At 43.5% G+C, this 21,612-nt stretch overlaps 2 protein-coding genes across 7 annotated transcripts in view; both read left to right on the top strand.

Moving 5' to 3' along the window:
- The first annotated feature begins 1,239 nt into the window (after positions 1-1,239).
- Positions 1,240-14,709, top strand: commd4 (COMM domain containing 4). The gene is made up of 8 exons (XM_059640097.1): positions 1,240-1,260; positions 2,589-2,660; positions 4,306-4,371; positions 5,185-5,224; positions 6,584-6,703; positions 10,533-10,613; positions 11,176-11,352; positions 12,258-14,709. Exons 1-8 carry the CDS (start codon positions 1,240-1,242, stop codon positions 12,296-12,298), a joined length of 618 nt encoding a protein of 205 aa, XP_059496080.1. The 3' UTR covers positions 12,299-14,709.
- Positions 14,710-18,976: 4,267 nt separating this feature from the next.
- Positions 18,977-21,612, top strand: part of neil1 (nei-like DNA glycosylase 1) — a 53,696-nt gene continuing 51,060 nt past the window's right edge. The window contains exons 1-2 of one of the 6 annotated variants that reach the window (XM_048520813.2): positions 18,978-19,154; positions 19,990-20,125. Coding sequence is in view for 2 of the 6 variants with exons in the window: in XM_048520815.2 (XP_048376772.2) it covers positions 19,173-19,183 (11 nt within the window). In the remaining 4 variants the exon portion in view is untranslated. Of the gene's footprint in view, positions 19,192-19,989; positions 20,126-20,460; positions 21,401-21,612 lie in introns of those variants that run through there. The other 5 variants (XM_048520811.2, XM_048520812.2, XM_048520815.2 and 2 more) reach the window with 5 other exon arrangements.

Here is a 21,612-nt window from a genome sequence, read left to right as displayed (position 1 = left end):
CTCCCCCCTCCACTCGCGCTCCCCCCCTCCACTCGCGCTCCCCCCCTCCACTCGCGCTCCCCCCCTCCACTCGCTCCCCCCCCCCTCCACTCGCTCCCCCCCCCCCTCCACTCGCTCCCCCCCCTCCACTCGCTCCCCCCCCCTCCACTCGCTCCCCCCCCTCCACTCGCTCCCCCCCCCCACTCGCTCCCCCCCCCTCCACTCGCTCCCCCCCTCCACTCGCTCCCCCCCTCCACTCGCTCCCCCCCCTCCACTCGCTCCCCCCCCCCACTCGCTCCCCCCCCCCACTCGCTCCCCCCCCCCCACTCGCTCCCCCCCCTCCACTCGCTCCCCCCCCTCCACTCGCTCCCCCCCCTCCACTCGCTCCCCCCCCCTCCACTCGCTCCCCCCCCTCCACTCGCTCCCCCCCCCTCCACTCGCTCCCCCCCCCTCCACTCGCTCCCCCCCCCACCCCCCCTCCACTCGCTCCCCCCACCCCCCTCCACTCGCTCCCCCCCTCCACTCGCTCCCCCCCTCCACTCGCTCCCCCCCTCCACTCGCTCCCCCCCTCCACTCGCTCCCCCCTCCACTCGCTCCCCTCCACTCGCTCCCCCCACTCCCCCCCTCCACTCGCTCCCCCCTCCACTCCCCTCCACTCGCTCCCCCCTCCACTCGCTCCCCCCTCCACTCGCTCCCCCCTCCACTCGCTCCCCCCCTCCACTCGCTCCCCCCTCCACTCGCTCCCCCCTCCACTCGCTCCTCCCCCCCCTCCCCCCCCTCCCCCCCTCCCTTTAAAACGGAGATGGTAGGGTGTGTGTGTGTGTGTGTGTGTGTGTGTGTGTGTGCGCGAGTCTGCGTTTGTGTGCCTCGGTTTTGTTAAATTAATGGTCACCTGTGCTTGAGTTTGCAAGCTTGAATCTGGTGGTCATGTTCTGTCTGAGCATACCAATTCGAGTTTTTGTGATTGAAACTGCTGCACAATTTTCTAGGATCTAGCTTTTAAATTATTGCTAAAATGCGTACATGTTATCTGTTTTCCTCTCACAGAATTCAGTTTTTGTTTTTAATCATTTAAGTTGTAATTTTGTGCAACTTTGCAATATTACAGTAGGTGGGATGTCTGAAATGTGAATGTGCTGTTGTAGCTTTCCTTGCAGAAATATCGTTCATGTGTTTAGTCGTTTTTTCTTTGTACGATTAATTAGTTTCAATATTATAACATGCACCAAAATATTTAGAGTAACGTTCTGGGCACATTCAATGGCTTCAGATCCATATCTGGTATTGTAACAGTGTGTTCCCATGATATGTGATCCAGTTAGTAATCTTGCGAAGGGATTGGATTGTGTACTGAAACTGGGAAGTGCTGGGGAAACAGCAGCAGAGAGGCATGTCACTAAATGGATAATGGTTTTCAGATGGGCTGAATGGCTGCCTCCTGTGCTTGTAGATGTTTTGAGGCACTGCCCAAGCATGCTAGGATACACGTCTATAGCAGGTGAGACTTGAACCTAGGCCTTCTAGCCTCGAAATAGGGACACTACCACTACACCACAAGAGCCTTCCTCCTATGCTTATATGGCAATGAGCAAACATTGAACTCCTAGCCCTCTTACAATATTTTTCACTTATTCTGGCTCCCATTGCTGCATTCACCGTTACTCTAATGGACCCCTAATACACGATCAATGGCTGTGTTTGCAGAGCCACAGTTAACAATATTACTACACAGATATCTCTACTACACTGAAATTATTTTTTACACTCAGAGCCTTTGTTTATACAGTCAATGGTATGCAGACAGAATAACCATTAAACTCTTTTGTTTTTCCATTTTCAATCTGTTCTCATTTCCATTCAGTCTTTCTGAATAATTCCAACATCCCACCTATCGAAATTCATTCAAATATGCTATCCCTGATTTCTAATCCCCTCAATATAAACAGTTATGCAAATACCAACAGTTAACCCTTAACTTGCCAAAAACAGAAACACCTATGAAGTACGTTACTTAAAATTCACAATATATGGAAAAAAATACACAATTTCTGACAGTGCTATTTCAACTAGCCCTATTATACAACCATCTATTCCTTTCTGCTGACCTTTACCCAGCTCCCCCTTAAATATATTCACCGTGACCTTGAGTGATTGTCTAAAAGTTCTTAAATGTCTTAAGAGTTTCAGTCTGTAGACAGAATTCCAGATACCTACCATCTGGGTGAGAAAAGGTCCTCAAATCCCCCCTCAATCTCCTCCTTCCTGTAAAACTCTACCCCTGATTATTGGCCCCTCTACTAGGGAAATGTTTCGACCCTGTCCCGTGCCCCTCAGAATGTATACACCTTGATCAGATTCCCCCTAAGCCTTCACTACTCCTAGCAAGCAACAGATCATTTTACCTCCTTGTATTAGGCCCCCAGCCTGCCCATCCCTTCCTGACAGACAGAAACTATAATTTATTTTTCTGTTTTTCATATGCTGTCTGTTAAATGTATTTTCAAAGTTTTTCCGCGTGATCTGTTGCAAACGTTTGCATTTAAGCCTAGTCTAACCTGTGACTGAGGTAAAGAGAGAGAACGTTAATAGTGTGACCTTCTATTTTGCAGAGGTTTCGATTCTGTGGCGACCTGGACTGCCCCGATTGGGTTCTGGCGGAGATCAGCACTTTGGCAAAAATAGTTGAGTGTCCAACCTTGTGGATGTCCAAGTGTTGTTATGTTGCAGGTGCTACCCCATCGATAGCACGAAGGAATAGTCTTCACCGTGACTACTTTACAACTGATGCCCACATCTTGCGGCGTTCTTACCATTAGATTGATACCGCAAGTATTTAGACTTTAGACACAGAGCCAAACAGCACGGAAAGTGGTCGAATCAGTCTACACCGACTATATTCCCAGACTAAACTCGTCCCACCTGCTTGCTCCTGGCCCATATCCCTCCATTTTTCCTATTCATGTACTTATCCAGATGTTTTTTAAATGTTGTCATTGTACCCAATCCATCACTTCCTCTGAAAGTTCATTCCATGCGTGAACCATCTTCTGTGTTTTTCAAAAAAAATTGCCCCTTGTGTCTCCTTTCCTCTCACCTTAAAAATGTGCCCCCTGGTCTTGAAATCCTCCATCCCAGGGAAAAGACAATTACCATTAACTCTATCTATACCTCACATCATTTTATAAACTTCTATTAGGTTGCCTTTCAACATCCTACGCTCTAGTGAAAGATGCCCCATCCTGTCTTTGTAACTGGAATCTTCCATACTGGACCACGTACTGGCTTCCAAACCTTCTCCAGCTCAATAATATCCTTCCATCTTCTGCAGTGTTTTGTTGCAGTCATTCAGTTTCAAGTGGTTTCCTTCTAAGTGATAATGTTAGAGCAGGGCTATTGTTTGGAAGAAGTGCTTCCAAATTTCACTGCAGAATGGCTCCAATTTGAAGATTTGCACAGATTCCTTAATCAGACAAAAGATTTTCCCTATGTTCATCTTATTATTTTGAACATATCAATTACATCGTTCCACAATTTTCTAAACTTTAGATGATGCAACCTCAGCTTATGCAACCCCGTCTTGTCATTTCACCCTTTCAGCCTGGTGCCGATCCCAGAGCTGATGACATTATCTTTAAGCAAGGCCTCTGTATGACTGACCCTTCTCCTGCTCCCCTTATTTTCCCAGATCGTATTCAGGCTGTAAACTACACGCAGGGCAAACACAAAAATACCACCCGCTGTAATACTTTGATGTACACTTTAGAAAATGATGATAGTATTGACAAATTCGTACAGCCGGTATTTGGACGCGGGGAGGTGGTAATGGCCATGTCTCTGAGCTAGTAATCCCAAACTCTAGGCTAATGTTCTGAGACTGTGCGTTCAAATCTCATCACGACAGATGGTGAAATTTGACTTTAATGAAACAAAAACCGGAATAAAATTTTTTTAAAAAAAACCTAATGGCGACCACTATCAATTTTTTGTAAAAAGAAATGACTCATCTCGTTCATTAATGTCCTTTTAGGGAAGTAAACTGCCATCCTTACCTGGTCTGGCCTCCATGTGACTTCAGATCCACAGCAATATGGTTGACTTCCTACTTGCCCTCTGGGGCAATTAGGGATGAACAGTAAATGCTGGCCCAGCCAGTGAGACCCACATCATATGAATGCGTTTTAAAAGAAGTATATGACTTGGCGTATTTCAATCCATCATTTCTGTGTCAAAGCATTTCTTATTCATGAGGGAATGAGCGATCTGTGCATGAGACAAGGATGATGCACTTTTTTTAATTAACAAAAATAACTTTGATTTCTCTTTTAGTCTTCGGTGAAGGTGAAGTTGCTGTGTGTCCAGGTACTGAAAGATCTGCTGGGAGATGGAATTGATGTAAGTTCTTAAAAAGTATTCTTATGGGATTTGCTATGATCTTATAAGGACAGCATTCCTCATCTGTATCACACCGGAGATTAAGTTTCTCTTTATTTTTTGCGATGATTTTAAACACTTTCTTTGCCCCTTATCATCGTTTCCCACTTCAGTGGCTATCAAGGGACAAAGGGTTTGTCTTGTCAGGAGAGGTTGGGCAGGTTGGGTCTTTCCTCATTGGAGTTTAGAAGAATGAGAGGTGACCTTTTGAAACATGTTAGACTCTGAGGGACCTTGACAGAGTCACAGTTTCCCTTTGCTAGAGAATCTACAACATGGGATATTGTGGGGAAATGGTGTTGAGGTAGATCAGCCATGATGTAGAATGGCAGAGCAGGCTCAGGAGGCTGTATGGCCACTGCCCCTATGTGTGGAGTAACATTCCAATGACTTGTTACCACTTTCTTGCCAATAGTAAATCTTTTAAGCAACCCATTCAGACACACCTCTGCAGCAGGTGGGGCTTGAATTTTGGCATCCTGGCCCAGAGGTGGGGCCACTACCAATGTGCCACAAAAGCCGTTCAGTAGTAGGCTTGGCCAATGACTCGACCACTTGACTGCCAGTGTAAGGGCGATAATGTTCATGATGTGTGTCAAAGTGCAATGAGCTACATAGGTACAGTATTTGCAAGCTTGGGCCTTGATTTTAGGCCACGTGCTTGCTCCTGTAAGTGAGAGTTGAACAAGGTTTTCGTGAATTTTTTTTTGCATTAGTGACAAATCAAACGTTGTGTTACCAATCACGTGTTATCTCGTTGTCTCTCACCTTTAGTATGAGAAAGTTGCAAAGCTCACTTCAGATGCTAAGTTTGGTAAGTCTGTGTAAAGCTTTTCTGTGCATGTTGTCCGCTCAGTTTTGCAATGCTCGAGTGTTTCGAAAATATTGCGAATGTTCACACAGTGCTGTATATCATTATATCGTTAAACATTGTACTCATTAGGTAAAAAAATGTTATTACTTAATGTCAGGTTGATGTGAAAACAGAAAAGGAGTAGTTGATCTTTGTATAGCACTGTGGATGATCTGAAAACAGCTTCGAGCCAATGAAATATATTTGACTGCTAGTCCCTGTTGTAAAGCATGAAACCCTCCCCCTCCTCCCCACCCCACACACACAGAGTGATAATGATTAGAGAAGTTGCTTATAAGATTCTAATCAATATTGCCTAGAACACTGGGGATATAATTCTACTGTTAGAGAGATAGTAGGAATTGCCGATGCTGGAGAATCTGAGATAACAGGGTGTGAAGTTGGATGAACACAGCAGGCCAAGCAGCGTCAGAGGAGCGCAGGAAAGTTTGACGTTTCGGGTCGAGACCCTTCTTCAGAAATTTCTGAATTTCCCATTTTCTGAAGAAGTGTCTCGACCCAAAACGTCAAACTTTCCTGCTCCTCTGATGCTGCTTGGCCTGCTGTGTTCATCCAGCTTCACACCTTGTTAATTCTGCTGCTACTTTGTTTTAGTTGTTACACGGTTACTTATAACCTTCCCAAGCAAGCAGATGGATGTCAGTCTAATGCCTCCTCATTTCGAAGACGGTACCTTTGACAATGCATCAGTTTTTCAGTGCTACTGAAACCTTGATTTTTGTGCTCAGAACCTGAAGTGGGACTTGAACTTGGAACTCTGTGTGGCTCGAGGTACACTGGGGCTGCTAACTGACTTAGTGGCCGAACTCCAAATTGTCAGCAAAATCTAATGGGTCCAACTCCTAGCCCATCCGACAGTCAACAGAATCGTTGGTTAATGTGCATTGAATTGTGGATCTTCACAGCACAGGAAAGATGCCTATTGGCACATTGATTTCATGATGACTTTTTGACTTCCTCTCTCTTTTTGAAACATTTTCAGGCGTTTTATCATTGATTCACCTGCTGATCACTCAATTTCTGCACCAGTTATGATGATTAACACTTGCATAAAGAAACTAATGTACTTGGCTACAGAAAAACTGATGCATGTCACAGCATCAATGAGGATGTCACACACCACTGGCAGTTGAGCTCCCTCATAACCGTCTCCAGTTTTCCTTTCTCGTTCTGGATTGGCAAGGTCATTTTTATCCCCTGGGTTTTCTGTTACAAAACGAGTGCCTTTTGTGATGTCAAGGCATTTATCATTCCTGGCAGTAAAAGTCATGGGTTTATTTTGTTATTTCTGAATTCCAGAAACCAGTGATATAAAGGCCACCATCGCTGTGCTGAACTTTGTTCTGTCAAGTGCTGCCAAATACAGTGTTGATGGTGAATCGCTATCGAGTGAATTGCAACAACTTGGTCTGCCGAAAGGTATTGTCGGTGTACCTGAAGCAATATTAGCAATATTTTGTCATTATTTTAAAGCCTGATTTTATGCAAGTATAAATCCGAAATGAAGTTCAGGGAAAACCTGTTTGTGCAGAGTGGTTTGAATACAGAATGTACTGATTGAAGGGAGTAATGCAGGTGAATTCACAAATGCACAAGGGAGCAGAAAAGATAGTGAAATGACAAAGGATGGGTGAAGGCTCGTGTGTTGCATGGATGCGTTGGGCTGAGTGGCCAGCCTCTATGTCTATAATTCCATGTAACACCACATATGTACACTCCTCAACTTAAAAGGTTGGTTAGCTCAGTTGGCTGGTTAGCAACGCAGAGTGAAGCCAGTGGTGTGGGTTCAATTCCTGCACTGGCTGAGGTTACCATGAAGGACCCTCCTTCTCAACCTCTCCCCTCGCCTGAGGCACCGTGACCCTCGTACGAAACCACCATCAATTGTCTCTCACGACGTCTATGGTAACTTTACCTAATGTACTTCTCATCCTCTGTCCAAAATGAACTAAAACTCAGTGACAAAGCTGCCCCTTTTGTTTTTAGACTCGCCAGACAGTGGAAGCAGACCATTCAGTCCATCAGATCGATGCTGAACCTCCTGAAGAACTCCCACCCAGACCCACCCTATCCCTCTTACCCTGCCATGGCCAATCCACCTAAGCTGTGCATCTTTGGGTTGTGGTAGAAAACCGGAGCACCCAGAGAAAACCATGTAGACACTGGGACAACGTGCAAATTCCACAGAGACAGTCGCCCAAGGGTAGAGTCATTACCCGGTTCCCTGGCACTGTGGGGCAGCAGCGCTAACCACTGAGCCACCGTGCCACCCGTTCTGTTATTGTTTTCTAGTCCACCTATGGTGTATTCATTTAGGCTGTCAGACATAATTTTACCCTTGTTTATAAGATAATTTAATTGTCACCCCTATCCAGTTAAAATGCTTGCTTTATAAGGAATTGCAATGCTAAAGTTGTGCTGTAGTCACATATTCCATTAAGGCCAGAGGTCTAATTGATATAAATTGACACATCAAGGATTGAGTAAAGAAGTTTGGAAGTTGGAAGTTTCTTTCTTTTTAAATAATTTCTTTATGGTTTGGAACTTTAATATTTTTTCTCTTTAAATTGGTAGCTTGGTTATAAAGACAGTAACATGGCAGTAAATGTAAAGGGTCTGGTAATCAGGGATCTGGACTAACAGATATGGAGTGATAAGGGTCTACAACAGAGAAAAAAATGCCCTTTGGCCCATCAAGTCTGCTGGTCAACTACAAGTACTTGACTATTCCGATCCTGTTTCCAGCATTTGACTGACATTCTTGTTTGCCTTGGCAAATGTAATTTTCTAAAGATGTTGAAATCAAATTGGACTCTGGTAGCTAAGGAATTTAACTACAATTCAATTCAGTAAATCTGGAATTACTTTTTTTTAAAAGACACTAATTAGTAGTAGTGACCACAAAACTACTGCTTTACCATAAAAGCCTATCCACATCACCGTCTTTCTTACCATTTGGTTTGATTTATCACTGTCACATGTACCTAAGTACAGTGAAAAGATTTGTTTTGCATGCAGTACACACAGATCATAATAAGAAAGGAAATGCAGATCATAGGGTGCTTAGAGTGAGGCATACAAGGTTACATTTGCTCAGGAGGTGCATGAAGCAAGGCCAACATTAGATTTGAAATCTTAAGGAATCTCCACAACTTATATGAAACTGCAGACTCTGAAATAGCCGAGCAAGTCGCTCAGTTGAATTCACCGTCATCACCCTAAGGGAAGTTAGGAGAGTTGATAAATTCTAGTCTATTCAGTGATGCCCATAATGCCAAGAATTATTTTTTTTTTAAAATATTTTTTAAAATACTGGGAAAATTCTCCCAGTTCATCCTTGAACTTGAAAGAAATTAGCAGAGGACCGGTACAAAAGTGCTCTCAGCTTCATATCAAAAAGTATGAGTTGTTTAAATCATAGAATCCCTACAGCGTTGAAACAGGCTGTTCAATCCATCCAGTACACACACTGACTCTCCGAAGAGCATCCCACCCAGACCTACCCCTGTAGCCCTGCATTTCCCACCTAGCCTGCGCATTTCCTGCACAGTCTGTGCAAGTTAGTGCGGCCAGTCCACCCAGCCTGCATGTCTTTGGGAGGAGACCCAGGCAGATACAGGGAGAATGTGCAAACTCCACACAGACAGTCACCTGAGAGTGGAATTAAACCGAGATCTCTAGCACTATGAGGTAGCAGGGCTAACCACCAAGCCACTATACTGCCCTAGTCATTCCAAAAAATTTACTTTCGACAGCCTTGTACTTTTTCCCTCAATTTGTGCTTTCACTCTGACCAAAATAACTTTTACAATTGAAAGGTAAAAGTCAAATTGTCATGGAACAGACTCCTCTCTGAGAGAGACGACGTGATGGATTAACCTGAGGGTCACCGTGCCTCAGTCGATGTTGAGAAGGAGAGTCCTTCATAGTAACCTCAGCTGGTGTTTTATCTCTGTCAATGTTTTACTAATTGTTCTGATTTTTATGGGCTTGGTCTTTTATTTTCACCTTTTTATTATTGTATGTTTCCCTGCTTTGTCTTATTGCCTCCCAATATTTGTATTTTAAAAATCGTCTTTTGAATAGATCTGTTGCTTAACACTAATTTTATTTTATTTGATTTAATATTATTTCATAATTATACTATTATTTAACCTTCTATTGATCATGCCCATCAATTCTGCCACTTCTACCAGATTTTTTTCAATGTCTTTAGAACAGTCAGTCTTCAGCTGTGATTATCAGCAACAGGAATTTGCCTTTAACTTTCATATGTGTATTAGATGCATCAGATTAACTTTGTTCCAAAGCAAGGAGCCATTAGAGAGGAGAGCCAAAAGATTGTTGGCTTTTAAAGAGAGACTTCAAGGATAAGAGAGAGGTGCATGAATCCCATTTCTTGGGCCAAATTGCTGAAGGTATTTCCACCAGTGATGGGATTGAGGGGCAGAACAGCGCCTCAGTGGTTAGCAATGCTGCCTCACAGCATCCAGGACCCAGGTTCGACGCCACCCTGCACTGATGTTGTGAAGTTTGCACATTCTCCCCGTGCCTATGTGGGTTTCCTCCGGGTGCTCTGGTTTCCTCCCACAGTCCAAAGATGTGCGGGTTAGGGTGGATTGGCCGTGCTAAATTGCCCCATAGTGTCCAGACATCTGTAGGCTAGGTGGAAATGCAGGGTTACAGGGATTGGATGTGTGGCTGGAGGTTGAGGGGTGCATGTGGGTGTGGGTCTGGGTCTGGGTGGGAAGCTCTTTGGAGCAGAATGGCATGCTTCCACACAATAGGGATTCTATTATTGAGGGAAAACAGGTGATGCACAGAAAGACCAGAGTCAGATAAACAGAGTGGATTTGTAAAACTGTAGGAGATTATAGTGTTATGCAAGTGATGAAGGCTTGAAGGGATTTACACACAAAGGTAAAAATGTGAAGTATTATAATCTGCTGTTCCATTCTACAGATTTCAAGTTGACCTGTTAATAACTTGCAGCATTTTTATTTTCTTTCTTCTTCGCAACAATGATCAGCCATCAGTTAACAGCGATTTCAAATATATTAATCTGGCCTTGTGAAAATAATGTTATTGTTTGTTTGTTTTATAGTGTTTTCATGAAAGTAATATGTTGTGAATTTGTGGCCTAGTGCACTTTGAAAGGAATGTTCTCACTGTGAAAATTGCACCATCCTCTCGAAATAACCTTTGATACAGTGCCGTAACTTGTCTCCTTTTCTGCTCAACCTTTCAGAACACACCGCTGCACTCTGTAAATCTTACGAAGACAAACAGACTGCCCTTCAGGACCGATTAAAGGACAGTAGTCTACGATGTAAGTGGCATTATCGCGTAGTGGCATTATCATTTCTTGACATTTAATGATAAATAATAGGGACTGACTCTAGTTTAATGCAAAGTGAATGAGGGGTTTCCGAATGCAACGGATGTTTGAGTGTTGAGGGAATGGATAGGGTGGCACAGTGGCTCAGCGGTTAACACTGCTGCCTCACAGCACCTGGGACCCAGGTTCGATTCCACCCTCAGGCAACTGCCTGTCTGTGTAGAATTTGTATGTTCTCCCAGTGTTTCAGAGTGTTTCCTCTGGGTGCTCCAGTTTCCTCCCACAGTCCAAAGATGTGCAGATTGGGTGGATTGGCCTTGGAAAATTGCCCGTAGAGGCCTGTGATGTGCAGGCTAGGTGGATTAGCAATGGGAAGAGTTATAGGATAGGCTGGGGGTGGTCTATGTGGACTGCTGTTTGGGGGGAGGGGGGGGTTTCGTAGTGGAACCAATGGGCTGAATGGCCTGCTTCTGCACTGGAGTGATTCTATGATTTAATTTTCCTTCCCTGTTTAAACTGTGTGATTCTGACTAGACTTGTTCTCTGTGTATAGTGAATAAACTAGACTCGGTGTCGTGGAGAGTGGACTACATGCTGAGTTCCAGTGAGCTGAAGGAAGTGAATGAACCTATCGTTCACCTGAAGTTTAATGTTCGGAATGTTGACACGGGGGCGGTGGAGCCCACAGTCATTTCAGTGACAGCAAACAAGTTTAGAGTCTTACTCACTGGTAGGCCGAGCCTGAGACACGTTCTTTTTGGTGGGGGCTTATGATCAGAAATGTAACTAAACCCATTTTCAACAGAAGTTGCTGGAAAAGCTCAGCAGGTCTGGCAGCATCTGTGAAGAAAAACAAAATTGAGTTAATATTTCGGGTCCAGTACCCTTCCTCAGAACCGAAGGGTCACCGGACCTGAAACATTAACTCCCATCTTTTCTTCATAGATGCTGCCAGACCTGCTGAGTATTTCCAGCAACTTCTGTTTTTGTTCCAGATTTACAGCATCTGCAGTTCTTTTAGTTTTCTTTAAATCTGTTTTCAAGTTGTGTAAAATCTTAGGTTGCAATTGTTTTCGCTGATTACGCCGTCTCACAAATGCACATGCTTTGCATCTTCTATGGCCATAAGGTCAGAATTCTGCAGATGTTTAATGCCTGCCTTTAAAATCCTAATCCTCTCTTTTATTCAAATCCCTTCATGGCCTCACTCGCTCCATATCTCTGTAATGTGTTGGTACACTTTTTTGAGAACTCTGTTGGATCTCACCAACACTTTCTTGTGTATCCACTGACCAGTTGGACCAAAGGGTCTGATTTCATTTTCTATGACTCTATCACTTACTTTGCAACACAATTGGCAGTGTGCCTTGAGCAACCGAGTTCCTAAGGTCTGAAGCTTCTTCCCCCAAATGTCCTTGCTTCTCCATCTCTCTCACTTCCAACACAATGCTTGTTAAAACCTACCTCTTTCACCAACCTTTAGATCAGCTACTTTAATGCATAGGATTTGATGCCAATCTCTGATTACATCTTGCGGGGTAGCTTGGAATGTATGAAAGGCACTATATAAATGCACATTGTTGGTAGATTTAGTTATGGCTGATGGGTTTTTTTTTTCCTCTCTTACCCCCTCAGAACTCAAACAAGCTCAAGTATTGATGAATTCTTTGAATTAACCAACGTTGTACAGTGATCAATATCTCTCGTAGTCGCAAGCTTGCTGGGTTTACAGAAAACTGGAGGGACAGAGGTGGATATGCTGATTATATTTAAACAAAACAACAATGACTCTTGTTTGCTGTCTGTTGAGAAGTTTCGTTGGGCTGTGGATCACAAAGTTTGAACGTTTGATTCAGTATTTCCTGCAAATGTCGCCAGAAAGGTGTTTGTTGTTTGGAATCCGAATTCAAGTCTTGATGAAGCACTTTCTAGAGAATAACTCCGTGTGTGATGATTTAGCTTCCTCAGCACTGCAATATCTTAAGAATGTCAATGACACAAACTGAACTATCACTGAGAAATGTCAATGAGAAATTAATGTGTGTTCACAGCTGATTGAGTCTCTAGTCGAGTGGTTTTAGTTGGCTGATCTGTCTGAGGTTTGACTGAGATTAACCAATTAAGGTGCAGTGGATTGAAACTTTTTTTATACTCCTTTTACTGAGATCTTGGTTCAAATCTAGCTAAGACAACACAGGTGACAGTATCCTCTCAGCAATGATTGTTGAGGATATTAAGTTGCACATCTTAACACAGCACGTGGTTGATTAAGATGCGTTCCTTTTATTTATGTTCTATTTTGTGTCTGTAAGCCTGCAGGTGCTGGTACAGGACATGGGAAAGTCAGTTCATCTCATGAATGGGTGAGGAACTGGAACAATGGAAGTGGACTCTGTGTACTGACAAGCCTTGTTCTTGAGAGTTTGAAACTAATTGAAATCACAGACCATTTTGCCATCGAGATTCTTCTATTTGACCACCCAACACTTCATAGTTTATAAAAGTTTATCTCTGTCCTGTCAGACCATTTTAACATCCAAGTGAAACTGGATATAATTGGATCATAAAACCTAAACCCAGGGCACTTCAGTCATGAATCTCTTGGGGAGATGTAGATGCTTGGACAAATAAGGGACAAGGTCTGACCGCCAATTGAAGTATTTCTCAGAAGGCTAGGAAAGAATTGCGACAATGAAGGAATAATGGGAAGCTTGAAGCCAGTGTAGTCCCAAAGAGTCAGGGTGTTCCTTTCTGGCTGTGTGACGTTATGGCCCTGGCTTGTGCAATCGCTTGGAAGTAAATTCCAAGAAATGATCAACCTTTTGAGGCATTACTGTGCTCCGGTCTAACCATTACGGTAACTTGGGAGGACATTAGCCCAGAGGGAAAAGCCAAGCATTAGATGTGATTCTTCCCACAGTTTGAAAAACTAGTGTCTGCTTCCATTTGTAGTGATATGTTGGCTGACCACATTGACTTTTGAAGCCTGGTTTTGGAGGTAGCTAAGGCTGCTGAAGAGGGTTTGTAAATTGTGTGTGTGCGCACTCTCTCTCTCTCTCTCTCTCTCTCGCTCTCATGAGGTTATAGCAATGTTAAAACTTCAGCTGCTTGTGAAAGAAGTGGCTACACCATAATGGCCCATAACAACAGAATGTTCCAGTTCTCACTCGCTTTGACGAACAGAGAGATTCATCGGAATTCTTTGTGGGGGTTCTCTCTAAATTGAAATAGGATGCAGCTGGCTTGACAAAGTTGGGCTTGGAATGATCTTGAGTTTCTCTTTCGATAGATCATCGGTTTTCCTGAACTCTGGATGTTTTTCTGTGCTGACTTTGACACAGGGGTTAGAGTCTACATTATATGTTGTAAACCAAGAAGGAAAAAGAAGCATTTTCAGCCATGTTTGGAGATTAGTTTGGGATCATTGCATCCACCACTTCAAATCTTTGAAGATGGCCTGATGCAGGAACAATCAGAATGGGAGACTTGTCAATGAATTTCAGGGACAAGGCACCTGATAAATTGGAGAACTGTGGCATTGAGTTCTCTGTACCTTCAAGATATTGTGCTGTTTGTAACCTTAACTTAGCTCTCAACATCAGAAATGTTAATGAGCGTGGCCATTCCAAACTTGGACAGGTGCTGTGGGTCATTGTTTACATTGTATATGCTGAATAAAGTAATGAAAGAAAGGTTTGGGGGAAAATAGATAAATTTAAAAGTATATCATTTAATTTCAGTTCGTAATATTATATTCTGCTTCCTGAAGATACCTGTGTGATGATATAGCAAAATGACATTGTATCTTAATCAGGGACAAAAAAACAATTCAGTATTGAGACTGGTTAGCATTGCTACCCATTTTGTAATGTGTACATACCTTTGGTCACAGTCAAAGACCTTTGAGTACTCATTTACGAGTAGGTTTTATATGCTATGTACAGATTTGTTTTGGGTTTAAGCACTGAGGTTAAAGTTTATTTCCGGTTTCAACATAAATCAGGGGTCTAAAATAAGTACATTCGCTTAACTAATTGCATCATGTAAACTTATAAATTGTGAAAATAAAGTCTAAAGTTTATCTGAAGTCTCTCTTTTTTGGACAATTTTTTGGTTTAATGGCTGAAGACCGAGTCATACGGCACGGAAACAGTTGAAGTGTTGTGCATAATAAAATGCCAGAACAGTTGTATGCTATTTTGCTCTCTCTTCGCTCCTCCCCCCCCCCCCCTGCAAGCTTAATTCATCATTTAATTCAATTCTGGCTGATCTTAATCTCAACTGCACTTTCTCACCCTATCTCGATAGCAGTTGGTTCTCTTGCCATTCAGAAGTGTATCATAGAATCCCTGCAGTGTGGAAGATGGCCATTTGGCCCATCAAATCCACACCGGCCCTCCAAAGAGCATCCTGCACAGACCTACCCCCTACCCTAACCCTGCCTTTCCCATGGACTCCCCCACCTAGCCTGCACATCCCTAGACATTATGGGCCAATCTACCCAACCTGACCATCTTTAGACTGGAGGAAACCCATGCTGAGGTGGGGACAATGTGCAAATTCCACACAGATGGGCACCCGAGGGTGGAATCGAACCCTGGTCCCACCCCCATCTATTTTGGTTTTGAATGCACTTAATGAACGAGTGTAATTTTGGATGAGAACCCGCAATGTGTCTCCAAAACTGAGATTATGTAAAAACAAATTGCACCTCATGTCTTTTTTTAAAACTTTCCACTTCCACCTTAAAAATATGCCCCCAGTCCTGAAGTTCCCCCACCCCAGGGAAAGGACACCTGCCATTCACTTTAACTGCACCGTACATAATTTTATAAATCTCTATAAGGTCACCACTCAGCCTCCTACACTCCAGTGAAAACAGACCCAGCCTACCTGCCTCTCCTTATAACTCAAACCCTCCGTTCCCAGCAGTATCCTGGTAAATCTCTTCTGAACCCTCTCCAGCTTTTAATAATATCCTTCCTCTAAGAGGGTGACCAGAGAGGCCTCACCAATGTTCTGTACAACCTCAATATAACGTCCCAACTGCTTTACTCAAAACTCTGATCGACAAAGGCAAGTGACCTCACTTTGGATACTTACAGGCAACCTATATGACACAGCTCTGGGACTAGAACTTGAAGTGCTAAGAACACACACTGAGCAAGCCAATCCCTACTTGTTAATCTAATGAGGGCAGACTCTCATGCTAAATAAGATGTTGTTTATTGAATATTAGTAAATAAGTACGAGTTGCACTGATGTGGCAGACATTGTTATGATGATGTCAGATCTCATTCCTTCGAGCTTCGAAGCTATTCTCCTACAAAATCTTAACGGAATCATCATAGTCGGTGATACTCAAGGAGTTTTCAACATTAACCTTTGCACCAGGATATAACATGACCCACAGAGCCATAGCTGACTCCTGTGGGGAGAGACTCTAATGTATGAGGGCAGTTAGGAATATTCTTAAGAGGGAACTCAGGAAGGCAAAAAGGGGACATGAGATAGCTTTGGCAAATGGGGTTATGGAGAATTGAAAGGGATTCTACATATATATTAAGGACAAAAGGGTAACTAGGCAGAGGATAGGGCCCCTTAAAGATCAGCACAGCCATCGACCTTTGGAACTGCTGGAGATGGGGTAGATACTAAATGAATATTTTCCATCAGTGTCTACTGTGGAGAAGGATATGGAAGATAGAGAATGTGGGGAAATAAATGGCGACATCTTGAAATATGTGCACGTTACAGAGGAGGAGAGGCTCAACACCATAAAATGCATTAAGGTGGATCAATCCCCGAAAACTGGTCAGGTGTACCCTAGAACTCTCTGGGAAGCAAAGGAAACAATTGCTGGGCCCCTTGCTGAGATATTTGTATCGTTGATAGCGGTGGGTGAGATGCCGTAAGTTTGGAGGTTGGCTAACGTAGTGCCACTATTTAAGAAGGTCAGAAATCACACAACACCAGGTTATATTCCAACAGTTTTATTTGAAAACACAAGCTTCGCTACTATCTAAGAAAAAGCCAGGGAACTATCAGCCAGTGAGCCTGACATCGTTGGTGGGTAAGCTGTTGGAGGGAATCTGGAGGGACGGGATTTACATGTATTTGGAAAAACAAGGACTGATTAGGGATAGTCAACATGGCTTTGTGGGTGGGAAAGCATGTCTCACTCACTTGATTGAGTTTCTTGAAGAAATAACGAGGGCAGAGTGGTGGATGTGATCTATATGAACTTCAGTGAGGCATTTGACAAGGTTCCTCATGGTAGATCAGTTCTCCAGGTTGGATCACATGGAATACAGGGAGAACTAGCTATTTGGATACAGAACTGGCTCGAAGGTAGAAGACAGAGGATGGTGGTAGAGGGTTGGTTTTCAGACTGGAGGCCTGTGACCAGTGGTGTGCCACATGGATCGGTCTGTATTCACTGCTTTTTATCGCTTATATAAATGATTTGGATGTGAACATAGCAGGTATGGTTAGTAAGTTTGCAAATGACACCAAAATTGAAGATGTATGGACAGTGAGGAAGGTTACTTCAGAGTATAACAGGATCTTGATCAAATGGGCCAATGGGCTGAGGAGTGGCAGATGCAGTCTAATTTAGATACATGTGAGATGCTGCATTTTGGAAGGACAAATCAGGGCAAGACTTACGCACTTACTGTTAAGGCCCTGGAAATATCAGTGAACAAGAAGACCTCGGAGTACAAAGTCATGGTTCCTTTAAAGTAGAGTTGAATGAAGACAGGACATGAAGAAGTCATTTGGTGTGCTTGCCTTTATTGGTCACTGCTTTGAGTACAGAGGTTCGGAGCTGTACAGGGCATTGGTCAGACCACTTTTGGAAAACTGCACTCATTTCTGCTCTCTCTGCTATAGGAAGGATGTTGTGAAACTTGAAAGTGTTTAGAAAAGGATTTACAAGCACAAAGCCCACAGGGTTGGGAGTTTTGTGCCAAAGGCTGCGGCTGATTTTCCTCTAGTGCCTGAGGCAGAGGGGTGACCTTACTGGGATGTATAAAATTACAAGGGGCATGGGTAAGGAGAATAGCCAATGTCTTTCCCCGGAGTTGGGAATTCAAAACTGCATGGCATAGGTTTAAGGTGAGAGGGAAAAAATTTAGACAAGACCTCTGTAAGAACAACACAATGTTGTTATGGAGGTGGGGGTGGGTGGGGAGGGCAGGTGGCACAGTGCCTATGGCCCCGAGTAAGTAACATAGGCTCGTAAACTGGCTACAAAGGTTAAGCATTACTCTTAACATACCCCTGCCCAAACCCGCCCCATTACACTGGCAGTGAAAACTGGAGAGATTCCTGGTCAGCTCTATATATGAGACAGCTCCAGATGCATGTAAAATGACACATGTTGCCACGGCAATACAGCATCCCTGAGCAAATTGCAACTCAACAGCCCCATAACAGCATCCAAGTGAGCTTGTGCAACAATGGTAGTGTCCCCACCTCTGAGCTAGGTGGGCTGAATTGAAGTCCCATTTGTTCCAGTGGTCATAGAGTTGTACTGCACAGAGACTGGTCCAACTCGTCCAGGTTGACCACAAATCCTAAATTAATCCTGTCCTACTCCCCAGCATTTGGCCCATATCTCTCTAAGCCCTTCCTACCCATGTACCCATCCAGATGCCTTTTAAATGTTGTAATTGTACCAGCCTCCACCACTTCCTCTGGCAGCTCATTCCATACAACGCACCATCCTCTGTGTGAAAATATTGTCTCTCAGGCCTTTTCAAATTCTGCTGTCTCACCTTAATCCTATGCCCTCTAGTTTTGTACTTGCCCACCCTGTGTTAAGGAACTTGGTTATTCACCCTATCTATTGCCCTTTATAAATTTGTAAACACCTATAAAGGTCACCCCTCAGCCTCTGACCCTCCAGGGAAAATAGCCCCCGCCTATTCAGTCTCTCTCTACAGCTCATCACTCCAAACCTGGCAACATGCTCGTAAATCTTTTCTGAACCACTTCAACATTTAACACCATCCTCCCTATAGCAGGGAGACCAGAATTGAATGCAATATTCCAAAAGCGGCCCAACCTATATCCTGTGCACTGTCAACGTGATCTCCCAACTCCTATACTCAATGCACTGACCAATAAAGGCAAGCACACCAAAGGCCGCTTTTGCTATAAAAATTGAAAGAACCGCGGATGCTGTAAATCAGAAACAAAAATAGAAATTGCTGGAAAAGCTCAGTGCGTTTGGCAGCATCTGTGGAGAGAAATCAGAGTTAACATTTCAGGTCTCGTGACCCTCAGAATTGCCTTCAATATCCTGCGGGTGCGTAATGACATCTCTGAACGAGCTGATTCGAAAAATATTCGTCTTTTACTGTTTTACAGAACAAAAGCCCAGAGATGTAACCTGCCCCTTTAAGACTGACGTCAGTACCGTGAAAGGATTTACAGGACCCAATCTGCTTCATCAAAGGAAGTGAAACCCACCGTGAACAAGGAAGGAATTGTTTCATAACGCCTGGAGATTGTGCATCTTAAAACGTCCGCATTTGCAAACTCATGCTTTTACTGTAATTATGTTAGTTTTCTTTACGTGCTCAGTCTGTGCATTGTTCAATCCGTTTTTGTTTCGAAGTTCTGTAACACGAACTCTACATCCAAGAGCAAAATCCTCGGATTTTCCGAAATGCCTCTGCTTCCAGGCGTCGATTCCAAAAGCAGCCTTTGTCGTATTAGCATTGCATTTGTCCAGCTCCCAGCTGGAGTGGCACGTTTGTATCCGTGTGCTGAGCTGCTTTGTATCAACGTGATTGATACAAACCAAACTTGTGAATGGGTAATAAAATGTGAGGCTGGATGAACACAGCAGGCCAAGCAGCATCTCAGGAGCACAAAAGCTGACGTTTCGGGCCTAGACCCTTCATCAGAACGTCAGCTTTTGTGCTCCTGAGATGCTGCTTGGCCTGCTGTGTTCGTCCAGCCTCACATTTTATTATCTTGGAATCTCCAGCATCTGCAGTTCCCATTATCTCTGAAACTTGTGAATGGGTTCGGCACGCTACAATCTGTGCCTGCAGTGTTTCACTAAATATCAGCTGTGTCTTCATGGGGAGTGCGCTCATCTCAAACATCGATATAAGATCACGTTTTGCTCCAGATATTTGAGCTCAAAATCTAAACTATCGATTCTCCTTTTCAGTGTTAAGGGGGTGCGCGCTGTCTTGTTGGTTTAGATCATTGAACTGATCCCAAGGCATCGTCAGGAGAATATCATTTTCCCCCCAGTTAGTATTCATCTCACGTTCGTAAGAGAAAAAGACACCGTACTGATCTACCGAGTTTTTTTTAATGTTCTTTTTTCCCCCTCTCTGAACAGGTGTAACCTGGTCATTTATCACATTGCTGGTTGTGGGATCTTGCTGTTTCCAAATTTGCTGCCACGCTGCTATCAATCCATCAATGGTTGTACTTCTGCAAAACGCTTTGGAAGTCATGAACGGTGCTATATAAATGCAAGTCTTTGGTTATTGATTTTGATCTTTATAGAGCCATACAGTATAGATACAGATGTTTTGGCCCAATATTCCATGCTGATTAGGTATTCTAAACTGATCTGGTGTCATTTGCCAGCATTTAACCCATATCCCTCTAAACCCTGTCTATTCATATTCCCATCCAGATCACTTTTAAATGTTGTAATTGTACCAGCCTCCATCATCAACTGTGATAACAAAGTGTAGAGCTGGATGAACACAGCAGGCCAAGCAGCATCATAGATGTGCTCCTAAGATGCTGCTTGGCCTGCTGTGTTCATCCAGCTCTACACTTTGTTATTTCAGATTCTCCAGCATCTGCAGTTCCCATTATCTCTTTCTTTCATCATCAACTGTGCCAGCTTGTTCCATACATGCACCACCCTCTGTGTGAAAATTTTTAAATCTTTTCCCTTTCAGCTTAAACCTATGCCATCTGGTTTTGGACTCCCCCTCCCCCCTGCCAGCCTTCGGCAAAGGACCTTGTCTACTGTCTGTTTACTGTATCTACGTCCGTCAGGATTTTAGAAACTCAGACAGTCACCCCTTAGCCTCTGACAATTCGGGAAAACAGCCGCAGCCTATTCAGCATTTCCCTGTCGCCCAAAATCCTCCAATCTCTGCAACATCCTTGTAAATCTTTTCTGAACCCTTTCAAGGTTCATAACATCTTTGCTACAGCAAGGAAACCAGAATTGAACACAGTATTCTAAAAGTGGCCTGACCAATAGCTTATACAACTGTGACATGACATCCGAACTCCTATACTCAATGCTCTGACCAGTGAAGGCAAGTGTTCCAAATGTCTTCTTCACCACTTTGTCTACCTTGACTCCACTTTCAAGGAACTATGAACCTGCACATCTAAACCCGAAACTATTTGTGGATAAATCTGCCACATTCATTTTAAAAATGGCATATGTTAATTTCCAAGAAAGAGTTAAGCATTAACATAAAGCCAAGAACTGCGGATGCTGGAAATCTGAAACAAACATGGAAATCTTTTGAGAAACTGAGCAGATCTGGCAGCATCTGGGGAGAGAAAACAGAGTTCATGTTTCAGGTCCAATGACTATTTTTCAGAAATTTAATTTCCTTGAATTTCCTCAGAGAGAATGGGACTGAGTCAACAGGTTTTTCTTTTGTATTCATTCGTGAGATGATTCACTGGCTAGGCCAGCATTTATTGCCCATCCCGAATTGCCCAGAGGCCACTTAAGAGTCAGCCACATTGCTGTGGGTCTGGAGTCACAGGTAAGCCAGAATGGGCATGGATATTTCAGTGGGTGAATGTGACTTCTAACTACATGTGAAACTATTTAGTGAATATAATCTCTTTTGACAACTACCTGATTTTGTTTCAAACATTTAACATAAAGTTAAAAAAATCAAAAATATTGTAGATGTTAGAAATCAGGAACAGAAATAGAAATTGCTGCAACACCCCAGCAGGCCAGGAAGCACCT

The sequence above is a fragment of the Stegostoma tigrinum genome, chromosome 36, assembly GCF_030684315.1.
Source record: "Stegostoma tigrinum isolate sSteTig4 chromosome 36, sSteTig4.hap1, whole genome shotgun sequence".
Lineage (NCBI taxonomy): Eukaryota > Metazoa > Chordata > Chondrichthyes > Orectolobiformes > Stegostomatidae > Stegostoma > Stegostoma tigrinum.
This window is presented reverse-complemented; position numbering and strand designations above follow the sequence as displayed.

What these genes read in the sequence shown, in the direction of transcription:
- commd4 (XM_059640097.1), top strand. Translation starts at nt 1,240, where the DNA reads ATGGCTTCAGATCCATATCTG. An exon ending in TGGCTTCAGATCCATATCTG is followed by an intron (nt 1,261 to 2,588) that starts GTATTGTAACAG and finishes TCTATTTTGCAG; the next exon opens with AGGTTTCGATTCTGTGGCGA. An exon ending in TCAGCACTTTGGCAAAAATA is followed by an intron (nt 2,661 to 4,305) that starts GTTGAGTGTCCA and finishes TTTCTCTTTTAG; the next exon opens with TCTTCGGTGAAGGTGAAGTT.